Here is a 16,988-nt window from a genome sequence, read left to right as displayed (position 1 = left end):
TTTAACTGTCACTCCTTGCCACATGAAACTGTTAAGCAGCAGGTTATAGTAAGTTTGTTGGTAAATAGGCCATCACATTCAACAATTGCTGGCCTGACTGACACCTGCTGCTGCTGCTTAACCATCTTACACAGGAGGGGAAATGCCTCTCATACAGAAGATGAAACTGCTGCTTAATTGTCTGTATATTATATCTGCATAATCCAGAGATGATGGCATCCATCCCGCTCCGGCACCTCACTATATGCCGGTAAAACTTCTCATCAAGCAAGCAGGGCCAGGAAGTTCAACACCACCTCAGCCTTTCCCAGCTCGTACTTGATTTGGAAAAGGCACCGGAGCAAATAAACAAATCACAGTTTAAATACTACTGCAGTACCATCTGGACAAGTTAAAAGCCATCGTCTTCTGAACTAAAGCAACGAGGCTGAAACAAGACATATATAGCTCACATTACAAGTACCCCAGCTTCTACTAAACATGGCAGGTATCTGAATCTTTAACAAGAAAATGATAAGAGTTTAACGGAGCAGATAACAATCGTGACATAAATTGGTACAATTTCTGAAGAAAAATAAAAGAAACTACCATGCCCTTTCTACGTTGTTTCTTCCCTGTTTTCCTCTGCTTGACTGGGCAGCAGCAAACCAGATCAAGATGAGATCCTCTCCGCCTAGGATGTTGATTCAAAGATGCTCGGCTCGACGCCAAGCAGTCGCCAGCCCTAAACTGCAGGCTCCGACAGTTCTCGGCCAAGAGTGCCTGCAGCACAGTTAAGTTGTAGAAGCAATCACATGCCATTCCCCTAGCAGAGCAGAGCAACAACCAGGTATCAGGCCTATCATCATCCAAGAAAATCCACAGATAAAGCCACAGTTGAAAAAGTTTCTTGAACAAGTTAAAGGCTAGTGTCTTCTCAGTTAACTAAGCAAAGAAAAAACAGAAAAATACATAGATAGCTCGCCGACACAAATGTGAGTATATTATCCTAACTTCTACTGAACCGGGGAAATCCGTTTGATTTGTGTTACAAATATCTCAACAAGGTAGAGGCCAAAGCTCAACAAAGCCTATTGATCACAGTGACGACATGATGTTGTACATTGTTCAGAGGAATCAAAATCCATGCCGTTTCTACGTGGTTTCCGACCTGTTTACTCCTGCATGGCGGATTGCTGGCACTCCCTGGCTTGTCGAGCGGCCTTCCTCCGCTCACGGACTAGCCTTGGCATCAACTTCCATGTCTTTGGTTTAAGTGCCATCACTGCACATATCGCAAATGGCATCAGAACAAACACGTACTAACTAATGTAACATAAAAATTTATGCCATACGAAAGTAAAATAATGGAGAACAAACTTGTACAGACATGCTGGTGTGGTAGATTTAATGGAATGGATGACTGCATCTGGACATGCTGCAAGCATACCTTCATAACAGGCATCTAGTCGTTTGTAGTTGATGCTTCCCAGTTGCTGCTGCAGGCATCTAGGGAGCTTCTTTATAGCAGGGCAGCCTCTAATTTCAAGAAACAAGAGAGACCTGTATACTTGTGGCTCATTTGGCAGGAATGCCAGGGTACCGCATCTTTCAAGATAAAGGGCTTCCAGCGATGGGGGGCGTTCTCCTGATAGACACTCCAGCGATGTCAACCCACTGTTGCCAATAATGTCTAGTCTCTTGAGGGGTGCAGGCAGACAGAGAGTCCCACCCAACATGCCAGCACAGTCCCATATTACTAGAGATTCGAGATGGGGAGGAAGTAAATGCTCTCTTGTAGCAGCTGCTGCTGCTGGCTCTGGCATGATAGGACTTCTGCTTATGGAGGTAGTGACTTCTGGTTTCTGGAGCCCACCCAGCTGGCATGATAGGACTTGAATACTACTGCAGCCATCAATTCCTAAGGTCTTTAAGGATGCAGGCAGATTTAGAACCGCTGGTAAGCTTTCACATCTTATTAAAGTTAGATCTTCTAGGCATGGACAAAACTGATTCATGGGTGAGGATGGCAACTCTGATACAGCTGCAGGCATGATTTCCTCACTGCAAGAAGATCCTTGGACCAACTCTGACATGCCCTGCTGCTTGCGAAATATGTACTCAAGCTTCGGGCAGTCCCAAATAGAAATGCTCTTGAGTGATGTCGGGACATTGAACATCTCGACCAAACTTGCACAAAATTGTAATCTAAGAAACTCCAGGCATCTCAGGTGCTGACTCCTTTCGGACGCCAATGGCTCAAGAGGAGCTTGTGTGTATCCAATCAGATTTTTGCAATTTTTAATCACTAATCTCCTCAAGGATACCAACCTGTCAAACACTTTCTCTGGCCAGTAGATGAGCACATCGCAACTATTAATTTCCAACTCTTCAAGATGCACAAAATAGTCCCACGGCTCTAGTGCATCTACTCCAAATAATGAGTTGCAACATCTTAGCTTCATAACTGTAAGAGGGGATTCCTGGTTCCTTCTCTCCTTGATGTCCACTGGTACAATTGAAGTGCACTCAGCTTCTGATGTTGTTTCTATGTTTTCTAGCTTCAGAATCAGATTTGTCAATGAAGACAAATATCTGTCTAGAAAATGAAAGATCTCTTGCTTGCCATCTTCAACTTCCAACACAATGAGTTTTGGTGCTTGAGGTAAATATATCATCTTTGGGCACTTCTGAACTGACAGTTTCTCAAGCTGAGGAAGCAATGTCCCTCCGACTCCATCCCACCTCTGAAAGCTCTCCAAGTCTTTCATTTTGAGCACCTTGAGGGCAGGAAACGCTGAGCGTACCGATCTATAACCACCCCCACTACATGGTTCTTGAAGCAATGGTGCTTCAGGTAATGCTGTCAGCTCTGGGCATTCCTCAATTGATAGTTCCTCTAGCCAAGGAAACACTACGTGTTCACCTTGAGTCTCTTTGACTGCATCCCATCTCTGAAAGCTCTCCAAGTTCTTCATTTTGAGCACCTTTAGGGCAGGAAATGCTGAGCGTGCCAATGTATAACCACCTTCATCACAAGGTCCTTGCAACAATGGTGCTTCAGGTAATGCTACCAACTTTCCACAATTACTAATAAACAACTTCTCAAGCACAGGAAATATTCTCTGTTCTTCTTGCCTCTCATCTATTTCCCACCATCTCTCAAAACCAAACAAATCTTCTAGCATAAGCACTTTCAGTTTTGGAAAAGTGAAGGATGTATCACATCTGAACAAACATTGCAATCTTTCACAACGAAAAAGATGGATCTCAACCATGTTTTGCAACATACCCATGCACTTTCCTCCATAGGAATATATCTTCAGAACCTGCAGCCCACCATGTGGTTTGAAATTGTCGAGCACCTTGCTGTCACAAACAGAATTCCATCTTAGTGTCAGTTCTCTGAGATCCTTCTTGTTTCCAAGGTTTAGCACTTTTGCCTCTGCGTCTATAACATTCTCTACCTGACATACCTCTAGCTGACCACAAAGGTTTAAATAAAGCAGCTCTGCAACATCACTACAATCAGGGCTAGTAACTGCTGCTACAAAACATGTAAGTGTCTGCAGCTTAGTGAGGTTTCCGAGTTCTGGAGGCATGCTCTCCAACTTCGGGCATCCATGAGTGTAGAGGTGACGCAAGGAAGTCATATACTTCATTTGCCTTGGGAGTCGACCAAGATGAAAGCAGTTGGAAAGGTCCAACATTTGAAGGTTATACAGAATACTTATATCTTCAGGAAGTGCTTTGATATAACTGTTGGAGAGATCAAGGTACCTTAGGTAACGCAAATACTTTGGTTTTGGTAGAAAGGATTCTCTCCCTATATGGAGCTTCAAGACACGCAAAGACTTGTAATTTGACAGATGCTTCAATGAGCTTCCCGAAAAACTATCACATATTAGTGTTCGGATAACAGGGGATCTTTTCTGCAGAGACTCATTCAAAATACCTTTTGTTTCCTCACGTGAGAAGAATCTACCTTCTGCTTCGTCACGTGACAAAAATAAATGCCGAGTAGTATCTGGAAGACATTGGATTTGACTTGGTTCATCGGTTGCAACAACAGATAGCTTCTTCATAACAGACATTGCAATAGCATGCATAAGATCATGGATTTTACATGTAGTTGAATAATACCCATAGATGTCTATACTTTCCTCTATGTCCAGAAAGAATGACCTTGAGGCCAGCTCATTGAAAATATGTTTTCCAATGGTTTCAAGACTATCTTCTTTGTGTTCTGGGATCAAGCCATTTGCAATCCATAGATGGATCAACTTCTTCACATCAATCTGGTAATTTTTGGGAAACAGAGCACAGAAAGCAAAGCACTCCTTCAGGTGTGATGGCAACTCGTTGTAACTAAGCATTAGTATTGGCAAAATTCCAGTTTCCTCGATGCAAATGCTGCTTCTAGATGATACATCCTTCCATTCTTTCACGCTGGTCTTGGTATGAAGCAGAGATCCCAGTGCAGTTGCAGCTAAAGGATTGCCATGACATCTGTTCACAATCTCACCAACCATCTCGTGTAGCTCGGGAGGCTTTTCATTCTGTAAACTGAATGCTCTAGACACAATAATTTCCTTTATGAAGTTATCGTTCAAAACATTGAGATTGTAGATTCTATCTGTGCCAATAATTTCAGCAACTTGTTTATCACGGGTTGTTGTCAACCCTGCACTACCCCTGCCACCATGCTGAAGACAGACCTTCAGCCTTTCCCACTTATGGAACTCTCTGTTCCTGACATTACCCAATACAAGGAGATACCTCTGCCCGCTGACAAGTTTTTGAAGTCTATCCAGTGGTGGTTTGTCTGTATCATCATTTTTCATGGGGGATGCTTCAACTATACTCTTAGCCACCGAATTCACATCAAAGGTATCAGAGACGCAGACCCAGAGCTGCAACGGAAAATGCTTCTGAATTTCAGGTTCATTGTATATGAGTTGCGCTAATGTGGTCTTTCCAAGCCCCCCCATTCCAACAATGGGAACTACTGAGAGATCTGCATTGCTAGCTTGACCAAGTAGTATGTCGACGATATTAATCTTATCTTCGTGTCTGGATCTTCTGGCAATTTCTTGTGTGTCGATGATGACATAATCTGTCTGCCTCCACTCCTTGGACACCGGAGTCTGCCCTAACTGATTGGATACCAAGAATGTCTGCCTCAACCCAAAGTCATGCATCTCTGCAATCAGGACGTTGATATCCTCCAGAATCCTGCAAAGCTTTCTACCCATTCTGTGACGGAACACGACATGGTTTTCAGTAGGGAAGAGTTTAACCGCATCGAAGCCAAGCTTTCGGCAATGTTCATTCTTCTTTGCTTCACGGCGGAGTGCTTCATACTTGAATTCGTCAAAGACTTCATTTGCCTCATAGGCCACTGTCTTGAGATCCTCGAGCCAGGCTTTCGGCCCTTCTCTGTGGGCCGTCGCCCTCTCAATGTCAGTGATGATGTCGAAGATGATAGGAAGCCTGCGTTTCAGAATCCTGTGTTGCTTCTCCATTCCCTCCATCACATTGTACTGGTCGAGGAGGTAGCTGGACGCCTTGTCCTGCAGCATGGACACCAGTGGCCGGATCGCCATGGTGGCCACCAGCTCCGCCATTGCAATGCTCACGCACAACACAAATGCACTGCAGAATTAAAGGGGGAAGACAGAGTTGTCAGCAAGATCTGTAATTTGTGCTGTCTAAATTTGAACTTGGCTGAAACTTTTTGTGAAATGTTTCGTTAATTTTTCCAAATTTATGAATCCACAGGGGTGAAATAAATACTAAAATTAAATCTACACCCTGAACCAGTTAGATGTCTTGTGAGCAAGACGTGTCTAAATATTGCTTGAGTGCTTGACATCTGTTCTTGAACCAATTACAAGTCAAAATCAAATATTGCAGCCATAGTTACCTCCACGAGCTTGCTCCTGAGCAACCAGGACCGGCAACGCAGCAACAGCAAGGAAGACGTGGTCCTCACCAGCGCGTGGACGCCGAGCGGCTCTGGCGCTCTAGTCACAGCAGCAGCAGCAGTACCCAGAACCTGGCCGGCACCGACGCAGAGACATGGAACCAGGTGTTTGCTCCGGTGAAGGTAGAGCAGCGCGGATACGTGGGCCTGAGATTTCTGGGAGCAGCAAAGCTTTTGGAAGCTGGGAATAGGATTCGGGAAAGCAGCTAAGCTCTTCTTTGGAAAAGAATTCAGGGATACATGCATGTGGTCTGTGGGGAGGAATTTGATTCTTTCTTTGGCAAAGAGAAAAGGAGACGGATGGATGGGGTCATGCGGTTGGAGGAATTTATTTGCATCAAAGCCAAATTTTAGTGCCAATCCTCCTCTCTCTATCTAGATATTATTTCTAGGCAGTACTCTCTCCTTCCAGGTTTGTCAGGTTGCTAACTAAACCTGAAAACATTCCCGTCAGTATTAGACCTGAAAACATTTAGCAATGACAGTTCCAGCTTCTAGGTGCATTTAGGTACTTTTTCGTATTTTTCTTGTCTTATTTTGCTTCTATCATCCTTTTGTTTCCTTTTATTTGTTTTCCTTTTTGAAATTATTTTTCTTAATCGTTTTAATAGTTATTGTGTAGTTCTTGGCGTGTTTAACTAGCTGCTAATGGAATTGTAGTTATCTTACAGATGGGTCGTCGGTGGGAATAGGATCTGTGGGAGCAGGTATTTTGGAGGAGACGTGCTCTCTCCTGCGGGGAAGGAATTCGATTCTTTCTTCCTTGGAAAAAAGGGGATGCTCTTCTTGGGCAAAGAGTGCTTCTTTGGAAAAGGGGATGCTAATAGATGGGTTGGGGTCACATAAATTGTTCACTAGGGTTTCTCCCCGGTCAGTAAGTTATCTCTATCAATGAAGAAGATGCGTGAACAGTACAACTGAGGCAAGCCTCTCATCCCATGTACAAATATGAGATCGCTATCAGAATTTCTCCCCAAGTATTGAATCGGATAAAACCACAGTTTCAAAAAGCATCTGAACAAGTTAAAGGTAAATGTCTCCACTCAGCAACAGCGCTTAAACTAGATACAGTTCACAAAAGTGAGTATCCCTACTTCTACTAAAATATGATTTGAAGGGAGCATTAAAGTGTAAAAGATGGCGGAAACTGGATATACAGACTTGAAGAAAGGACACATGTTGTCATACAGCAATTTTTCATGAGAAACTCCACAACAAAAATTGCATAATTACTAATGACTAATTCACAAGGAAGCGTGCCAACGTATCTAATAAAATCCATGGTTTTAAATAGCCCGCTATAGCTCCGCTATAGCCCGCTATAGCGTTTACAGAAGGTCTTGCGCTAAGAGACTTTGGTCCAAACAAGTGAACAAGCATTTTAAATAGCGCGAGAAGAGGTCCGCCGCTAAGAGCCTTAGCGTGCTATTTAAAACCATGATAAAATCTGAAAACCTCATAGCACACAGACATCTAAGAAAAATGGAAGCACGCAAAGAGGTGCTAGATAGCTTACTTCCTCGCTTTCAGAATCTGGTGAGAGAAGCTCTAGTGCATCAGCTACATCAATTGTTCCCCACTTTCTTGTCAATTGAAGTGCTTGCTTAGCCTCCTGCACATTATCCTAAACAAAATAAGCAACCAGATCATTTACAAACGAGGTCAAAATAAATGTTATCAGAGGAAACACACATGATTCAGAATATTCATTAGGACCAGCTTTTGCGCACACACAGATAAAGATCAATAGAAATGTGTGAAAGCATCTTTTAATCGCACAATTAACTAGACTGGACCAATTGAACAGTGGAGTGAATAAACAAGGAATGCTTACACCAAAAACAAAAATACTAACTATGGTGGTATATTTCGTCAACAACTTGCTCAATACAACTTTCAAAAGATATAGCATCCCTGCTAGATGGAAACCAACCACTACATTTGTAGTATTATGCGAAGATGAAGAGATGTTTTTTTTTTCAGGACAGAGCACCAACATGCTTGACAAACAACATGATGCAGAAGGTATTAATAAATAGAATAGTGGTCAGAAATAATAAACACCTAGTTGCGCTATATAATCCTTAGAAAATGAAACACGACAAACATCCACTTTAATTGCTGAACAGTAATCAGAAGAACAGAGAAATGAAGTTCAGTGCAAATAAGTTCAATTTTCTTTGAAGCCAAAAAAGAATGGTCTCAGAGATCCAGCACTACAAGATTGACAGTTGAAGATTGCTGCAGTTAGAGAGAACTGAACGATATTTATTTCTAAGCATAAAAGGCAAACATAAACCAGTATCCAGCACACGTCATATGTCATGGCAGAGTAACCAGCACAGCCTTTATAGGCATTTCCAAGCATTGGCAGATATACCAAAAGGGCCATCTTCGCCAGGATGGAACTTTTGTATGTAACTAATAACACTGTGATGTTCCGAGAGCAAGCAAAAAAAAAAAAAGCAATGAGTGTAACTTTCTGTAGAAGCAAATCTACTTAAGAAATGAAGCAGAATGCGTAGAATACCTTTTTTCAATGAAAAAAAAATTAACAAGTCATTTGAAAACCAAACACTGGCTACTGGGCATCTATGATCCTGAATATGAGTTGCCTGTGCAAACGAACTGGAAGCAATATATTCAAGCATCCCTTCATCTTGTCCAGTTGCAGGAACCAGTTTCCAGTTTGAGCAACCAGTCCATTAAAGGAACCGTTTGAATAACGTAAAATGTAAATGATGTATACAATGGTATGGTGTATATGCTAAATGTGGGCTATCTATGCAGGAGAACAACAATTAGCATGTAAGCACTTAATTTACGTATACACGAGCCACAAAAACAGGAATAAGAAATGCAGCCTAATGGGTCAGTGCTCTTTTCGAAACTGAAGCAACTGCATTCTCATCATGACCAATACAATCGATTGACTAACAGAGGAGCGACCTACCACCAATGCTGACCGTGGTCTGATTTAGAACAATAATTCAGGAAATATTCAAACATGTATACATGATTATGTGTGGTTAAAAAAAAGTCTATATAGTCACAGGCACAGCAATACATCATGGCAGCATTCGATAATGCATAATATATCATGGTATTGTATTGAGATTAATTGGCAAGTTAGCATGGATTGAAAATACTACTGGGTGACTAGAGGTGAATATTATACTGTAATGACTTGCTCAGAGTGTTATGACCCACTACCGGGCGATACATGTCAAGGGTGTGCCTCTTAAATTCATGTGGAGAACATAATAGACTAGCAACCATTGAAAGTAATATTAATCGTCAATCGTCACCATTTGACTTTGTATTTGTTGAAACCAAAACTAGATGATCATAAGGTTTGAAAGTAATATCAATCGTCAATCGTCATCATCTGACTCTCTATTTTATGAAACCAAAACCAGATGATTGCAAGGTGACTGAGAAACAAACAAAGAAGGTAATGAAACTGCAGCTTGTACTCTGCATTTGCTCATCTGAGGTTGGTTTCAGGTCTCTATCACTTATTCCACGAGTCAAGCCCCTAGCAAGCTTTAACTGCTTGAGTTCTCAGATGGATTAGAGCATTCCAAATTTAGGATCCTGCGCAGAGACAAGCACGCTCGATAATGGTACAGGGGCTGGTCGATAGAAATTCGCTTGAGATTCTGGTACAAAAAAACGAGAGTAAAATTGATTGCAAAGATAACCATACTAAATTGGTGTTACTGAATGAGAAAAATGTGTGGTTTGCATGCAGAAGAAGTCATGCTGAAATAAATACTAGGTTACTCGGCATCTTCAAGAGCATAATTCCTCCTGTGTCTCGAACAATTAGTCGGTCACACCAGAAGCCACATGAGATTCAACAGATTCGCAAGGATGTACAGTTGCACACACAGACATATGCAAAATGTACGAAAGCATCAAGCATCATTTAGTGGCATGACAAATATAAACTGGATCCATTGAACAGCAGACTGAAAATGGAAAAGGCATGCTTCATCAACATAGTAGTACATATCATTTCTCCCTGCTAGATGGCAACCAGATGACAACCGATCACCTACATTTGCAGTAGATTTTGCAGAACAAATCGAACACGGAGAATGGAAAGAATACATACCCAATGAACAATGATGAATCAATTGTAATCTGGAGGACGACTCTTCTGGGTTCGAATGTGCAGAGTTGAGCAACATTTTCCAGCCTAGGGATCAAAACAAATTTCCCAGCCTCTATCTATCTAGTTCACCTCCTTCTGCTAAACTTGGACCAGAGTACTCTCTGGCCAAAGCGCTCCACCTCACCTCGCTAATTTCTAAGGAACCTGCGGGAAAATGGCGATTAGGGTGGAGATTTGGGGCAGGAAAGGAAGGGGAGGGGAGGGGAACTGGTGCGGAATACCTTGAGCAGCGGCGGCGATGGGGGGCGGGCGGGCGGGATGTGGGTTTGGAGGCCGAAACTCGGTGCCGATGTCGTTGCCCCCCGCCGCGCTTGCCCTGCTGATGCCGGTGGCTGTCGCGGCCATGGACGGACGGCCGGAACGCGAGCGATGGTGGTGGAGCTCGGGAGACTGACTGCGCCGGCGAGTAGCCACAGCATGAAGCAGCACGGACGGACTTGGAGGTGGCGGTGGCTTGCGCCGGCGGCGGTCCGGCGGGCTGGGCGTCCTCATCTCAGCTCGGCGAAGAGGAGAGCGGAGAGGGAGATGCAAAGCTGGGCTGGGCATGGCTGCTCTACCGATGGGCATGGTTTCTCTTCTAAAAACCAAATCGGTGAACTTTTTCAAATTTGAAAAATTGAAGAACTATTTATGAACTTTTTCAAAAAAATAACTATTTTTAAAAGTTTGTAAATTTTTTAAAAATTGATGAACATTTTTCAAAATTGTGATTTTTTTTCAAAATTGGTGAAAAGAATTCAAAATCGATGAAATTTTCAAAATTATTGAACTGTCATCCCTCACCCACAATCATGGAGGTGGCGGTGGTCCGCGGTGTTGGAAATATGCCCTAGAGGCAATAATAAATTAGTTATTATTATATTATATTTCATTGTTCATGATAATCGTTTATTATCCATGCTAGAATTGTATTGATAGGAAACTCAGATACATGTGTGGATACATTGACAACACCATGTCTCTAGTAAGCCTCTAGTTGACTAGCTCGTTGATCAATAGATGGTTATGGTTTCCTGACCATGGACATTGGATGTCGTTGATAACAGGATCACATCATTAGGAGAATGATGTGATGGACAAGACACAATCCTAAGCCTAGCACAAAGATCGTGTAGTTCGTATGCTAAAGCTTTTCTAATGTCAAGTATCATTTCCTTAGACCATGAGATTGTGCAACTCCCGGATACCGCAGGAGTGCTTTGGGTGTGCCAAACGTCACAACGTAACTGGGTGGCTATAAAGGTACACTACAGGTATCTCCGAAAGTGTCTGTTGGGTTGGCACGAATCGAGACTGGGATTTGTCACTCTGTGTAAACGGAGAGGTATCTCTGGGCCCACTCGGTACAACATCATCATAATGTGCACAATGTGACCAAGGAGTTGATCACGGAATGATGTGTTACGGAACGAGTAAAGAGACTTGTCGGTAACGAGATTGAACAAGGTATCGGGATACTGACGATCGAATCTCGGGCAAGTATCGTACCGATAGACAAAGGGAATTGTATACGGGATTGATTGAATCCTTGACATCGTGGTTCATCCGATGAGATCATCGTGGAGCATGTTGGAGCCAACATGGGTATCCAGATCCCGCTGTTGGTTATTGACCGGAGAGTTGTCTCGGCCATGTCTGCATGACTCCCGAGCCCGTAGGGTCTACACACTTAAGGTTCGATGACGCTAGGGTTATAGGGAATAGATATACGTGGTTACCCAATGTTGTTCGGAGTCCCGGATGAGATCCCGGACGTCACGAGGAGTTCCGGAATGGTCCGGAGGTAAAGATTTATATATGGGAAGTCATCATACGGTCACCGGAATAATTCGGGGGGTTACCGGTATTGTACTGGGACCACTGGAGAGGTTTCGGGGGTCCACCGGGTGGGGCCACCTATCCCGGAGGGCCCCATGGGCTGAAGTGGGAGGGGAACCAGCCCCTAGTGGGCTGGTGCACCCCCCCTTGGGCCTTCCCCCTGCGCCTAGGGTTGGGAACCCTAGGATGGGGGCGCCCCACTTGCCTTGGGGGGCACTCCACCCCCTTGGCCGCCGCCCCCTTGGGAGATTGGATCTCCAGGGCCGGCGCCCCCCCTGGGGACCCTATATATAGAGGGGGGAGGGAGGGCAGCCGCACCCATGCCCCTGGCGCCTCCCTCTCCCCTCCAAGACCTCCTCCTCCGTAGAGAACGGCGAAGCCCTGCTGCGGTGACTGCTGCATCCACCACCACGCCGTCGTGCTGCTGGATCTTCATCAACCTCTCCTTCCCCCTTGCTGGATCAAGAAGGAGGAGACGTCACGCTGACCGTACGTGTGTTGAACGCGGAGGTGCCGTCCGTTCGGCGCTAGGATCTCCGGTGATTTGGATCACGTCGAGTACGACTTCCTCATCCCCGTTCTTTGAACGCTTCCGCGCGTGATCTACAAAGGTATGTAGATGCAATCCGATCACTCGTTGCTAGATGAACTCATAGATGGATCTTGGTGAAACCGTAGGAAATTTTTTGTTTTCTGCAACGTTCCCCAACAGTGGCATCATGAGCTAGGTCTATGCGTAGTTCTCTTTGCACGAGTAGAACACAATTTGTTGTGGGCGTAGATGTTGTCAACTTTCTTGCCGCTACTAGTCTTATTTTGCTTCAGCGGTATTGTGGGATGAAGCGGCCCGGACCGAACCTTACACGTACGCTTACGTGAGACGGTTCCACCGACTGACATGCACTAGTTGCATAAGGTGGCTAGCGGGTGTCTGTCTCTCCCACTTTAGTTGGAGCGGATTCGATGAAAAGGGTCCTTATGAAGGGTAAATAGAAGTTGACAAATCACGTTGTGGCTTTCACGTAGGTAAGAAAACGTTCTTGCTAGAACCCTATTGCAGCCACGTAAAACTTGCAACAACAATTAGAGGACGTCTAACTTGTTTTTGCAGCAAGTGCTTTGTGATGTGATATGGCCAAAGTTGTGATGAATGATGAATGATATATATGTGATGTATGAGATCATGTTCTTGTAATAGGAATCACGACTTGCATGTCGATGAGTATGACAACCGGCAGGAGCCATAGGAGTTGTCTTTATTTTTTGTATGACCTGCGTGTCATTGAGAAACGCCATGTAAATTACTTTACTTTATTGCTAAACGTGTTAGCCATAGTAGTAGAAGTAATAGTTGGCGAGCAACTTCATGGAGACACGATGATGGAGATCATGATGATGGAGATCATGGTGTCATGCCGGTGACAAGATGATCATGGAGCCCCAAGATGGAGATCAAAGGAGCTATGTGATATTGGCCATATCATGTCACTATTATTATTTGATTGCATGTGATGTTTATCATGTTTTGGCATCTTGTTTACTTAGAACGAGGGTAGTAAATAAGATGGTCCCTCATAATAACTTCAAGAAAGTGTCCCCCCTAACTGTGCACCGTTGCGACAGTTCGTTGTTTCGAAGCACCACGTGATGATCGGGTGTGATAGATTCAACGTTCACATACAACGGGTGTAAGATCAGATTTACACATGCAAACACTTAGGTTGACTTGACGAGCCTAGCATGTACAGACATGGCCTCGGAACACAGAAGACCGAAAGGTCGAGCATGAGTCGTATAGAAGATACGATAACATGAAGATGTTCACCGATGTTGACTAGTCCGTCTCACGTGATGATCGGACACGGCCTAGTTAACTCGGATCATTTTATACTTAGATGACTGGAGGGATGTCTATCTAAGTGGGAGTTCATTGAATAATTTGATTAGATGAACTTAATTATCATGAACTTAGTTAAAATCTTTACAATATGTCTTGTAGATCAAATGGCCAACGTTGTCCTCAACTTCAACGCGTTCCTAGAGAAAACCAAGCTGAAAGACGATGGCAGCAACTATACGGACTGGGTCCGGAACCTGAGGATCATCCTCATAGCTGCCAAGAAAGATTATGTCCTAGAAGCACCGCTAGGTGACGCACCCATCCCACAGAACCAAGACGTTATGAACGCTTGGCAGTCACGTGCTGATGATTACTCCCTCGTTCAGTGCGGCATGCTTTACAGCTTAGAACCGGGGCTCCAAAAGCGTTTTGAGAGACACGGAGCATATGAGATGTTCGAAGAGCTGAAAATGGTTTTTCAAGCTCATGCCCGGGTCGAGAGATATGAAGTCTCCGACAAGTTCTTCAGCTGTAAGATGGAGGAAAATAGTTCTGTCAGTGAGCACATACTCAATGTCTGGGTTGCATAACCGCTTGACTCAGCTGGGAGTTAATCTCCCGGATGACGCGATCATTGACAGAATCCTTCAGTCGCTTCCACCGAGCTACAAGAGCTTTGTGATGAACTTCAATATGCAGGGGATGGAAAAGACCATTCCTGAAGTATTTCAATGCTGAAATCAGCAGAGGTAGAAGTCAAAAAGGAACATCAAGTGTTGATGGTGAATAAAACCACTAAGTTCAAGAAAGGCAAGGGTAAGAAGAACTTCAAGAAGGACGGCAAGGGAGTTGCCGCGCCCGGCAAGCAAGCTGCCAGGAAGAAGCCAAAGAATGGACCCAAGCCCGAGACTGAGTGTTTTATTGCAAGGGAAGTGGTCACTGGAAGCGGAACTGCCCCAAATCTTAGCGGACAAGAAGGTAGGCAAAACGAAAGGGATATACATCAGTCGTTGATGGTCATACAAACCAACTAGTTCAAGATAAAGGCAAGGGTAAGAAAGAACCTTCAAGAAGGACCGGCAAGGGAGTTGCCGCTCCCTGGCAAGCGCAAGCTGCCGGGAAGAAGCCAAAGAATGGACCCAAGCCCAGACTAAGTGCTTTTATTGCAAGGGAAGTGGTCACTGGAAGCGGAACTGCCCCAAATACTTAGCGGACAAGAAGGCCGGCAAAACGAAAGGTATATGTGATATACATGTAATTGATGTGTACCTTACCAGTACTCGTAGTAGCTCCTGGGTATTTGATACCGTGCGGTTGCTCACATTTGTAACTCAAAGCAGGAGCTGCGGAATAAACGGAGACTGGCGAAGGACGAGGTGACGATGCGCGTCGGGAATGGTTCCAAGGTCGATGTGATCGCCGTCGGCACGCTACCTCTACATTTACCTACGGGATTAGTTTTAAACCTCAATAATTGTTATTTAGTGCCAGCTTTGAGCATGAACATTGTATCAGGATCTCGTTTAATCGAGATGGCTACTCATTTAAATCCGAGAATAATGGTTGTTCTATTTATATGAGAGATATGTTTTATGGTCATGCTCCTATGGTGAATGGTTTATTCTTAATGAATCTCGAGCGTAATGCTACACATATTCATAGTGTGAATACCAAAAGATGTAAGGTTGATAATGATAGTCCCACATACTTGTGGCACTGCCGCCTTGGTCACATAGGTGTCAAACGCATGAAGAAGCTCCATGCAGATGGACTTTTAGAGTCTCTTGATTACGAATCATTTGACACGTGCGAACCATGCCTCATGGGTAAAATGACCAAGACTCCGTTCTCAGGAACAATGGAGCGAGCAACCAACTTATTGGAAATCATACATACTGATGTGTGCGGTCCAATGAGTGTTGAGGCTCGCGGTGGCTATCGTTATGTTCTCACCCTCACTGATGACTTGAGTAGATATGGGTATGTCTACTTAATGAAACACAAGTCTGAAACCTTTGAAAAGTTCAAGGAATTTCAGAGTGAGGTTGAGAATCAACGTGACAGAAAAATCAAGTTTTTGGATCAGATCGTGGAGGAGAATACTTGAGTCACGAATTTGGCACACACTTAAGAAAATGTGGAATAGTTTCACAACTCACGCCGCCTGGAACACCTCAGCGTAACGGTGTGTCCGAACGTCGTAATCGCACTCTATTGATATGGTGCGATCTATGATGTCTCTTACCGATTTACCGCTATCTTTTTGGGGCTATGCTTTAGAGACTGCCGCATTCACTTTAAATAGGGCTCCGTCGAAATCCGTTGAGACGACACCGTATGAATTATGGTTTGGGAAGAAACCTAAGCTGTCGTTTCTAAAAGTTTGGGGATGCGATGCTTATGTCAAGAAACTTCAACCTGAAAAGCTCGAACCCAAGTCGGAAAAATGCGTCTTCATAGGATACCCTAAAGAAACTATTGGGTATACCTTCTACCTCAGATCCGAAGGCAAGATCTTTGTTGCCAAGAATGGATCCTTTCTAGAGAAGGAGTTTCTCTCGAAAGAAGTAAGTGGGAGGAAAGTAGAACTTGATGAAGTATTACCTCTTGAACCGGAAAAAGTGGCGCAACTCAAGAAAATGTTCCTGAGGTGCCTGCACCGACTAGAGAGGAAGTTAATGATGATGATCATGAAACTTCAGATCAAGTTGCTACTGAACTTCGTAGGTCCACAAGGACACGTTCCGCACCAGAGTGGTACGGCAACCCTGTCTTGGAAATCATGTTGTTAGACAACGGTGAACCTTCGAACTATGAAGAAGCGATGGCGGGCCCGATTCCAACAAATGGCTTGAAGCCATGCAATCCGAGATAGGATCCATGTATGAAAACAAAGTATGGACTTTGACAGACTTGCCCGATGATCGGCGAGCGATAGAAAACAAATGGATCTTTAAGAAGAAGACGGACGCGGATGGTAATGTTACCATCTATAAAGCTCGACTTGTCGCTAAGGGTTATCGACAAGTTCAAGGGGTTGACTACGATGAGACTTTCTCTCCCGTAGCGAAGCTGAAGTCCGTCCGAATCATGTTAGCAATTGCCGCATACTATGATTATGAGATATGGCAAATGGACGTCAAAACGGCATTCCTTAACGGTTATCTTAAGGAAGAACTGTATAT

The 16,988-nt window shown here is 44.0% G+C and overlaps 1 protein-coding gene across 5 annotated transcripts; it reads right to left on the bottom strand.

The window, feature by feature from the left end:
- Nucleotides 1–205: 205 nt before the first annotated feature.
- Nucleotides 206–10,687, bottom strand: LOC125541952 (putative disease resistance protein RGA4). Of its 5 annotated transcripts, none has more exons than XM_048705135.1 (6): nt 10,367–10,687; nt 10,086–10,289; nt 7,482–9,627; nt 1,430–5,634; nt 1,151–1,264; nt 206–838 (listed from the first exon to the last, which is right to left on the bottom strand). In XM_048705135.1, the coding sequence occupies exons 4-5, from the start codon at nt 5,604–5,606 to the stop codon at nt 1,155–1,157; spliced, it is 4,287 nt and encodes a 1,428-aa protein (XP_048561092.1). In that variant the 5' UTR covers nt 5,607–5,634; nt 7,482–9,627; nt 10,086–10,289; nt 10,367–10,687; the 3' UTR covers nt 206–838; nt 1,151–1,154. The 5 variants fall into 5 exon arrangements, with proteins under 5 accessions (XP_048561092.1, XP_048561093.1, XP_048561089.1 ...); XM_048705136.1 differs by having other exon boundaries at nt 207–762; XM_048705132.1 differs by having other exon boundaries at nt 208–805.
- Nucleotides 10,688–16,988: the final 6,301 nt, after the last annotated feature.

Source organism: Triticum urartu, chromosome 1, assembly GCF_003073215.2.
Source record: "Triticum urartu cultivar G1812 chromosome 1, Tu2.1, whole genome shotgun sequence".
Taxonomy (NCBI): Eukaryota; Viridiplantae; Streptophyta; class Magnoliopsida; order Poales; family Poaceae; genus Triticum; species Triticum urartu.
The sequence above is the reverse complement of the archived record's forward strand: the minus strand, read 5'-3'. Positions and strand labels throughout refer to the sequence as shown.

Excerpts from the sequence above, each read along its gene's own strand:
- LOC125541952 (XM_048705135.1), bottom strand. The coding sequence starts at position 5,606 with ATGGCGGAGCTGGTGGCCACCATGGCGATCCGGCCACTGGTGTCCATG. Across the intron at positions 1,265-1,429 it reads ACTAGATGCCTGTTATGAAG|TGATGGCACTTAAACCAAAG; the intron begins GTATGCTTGCAG and ends CGATATGTGCAG.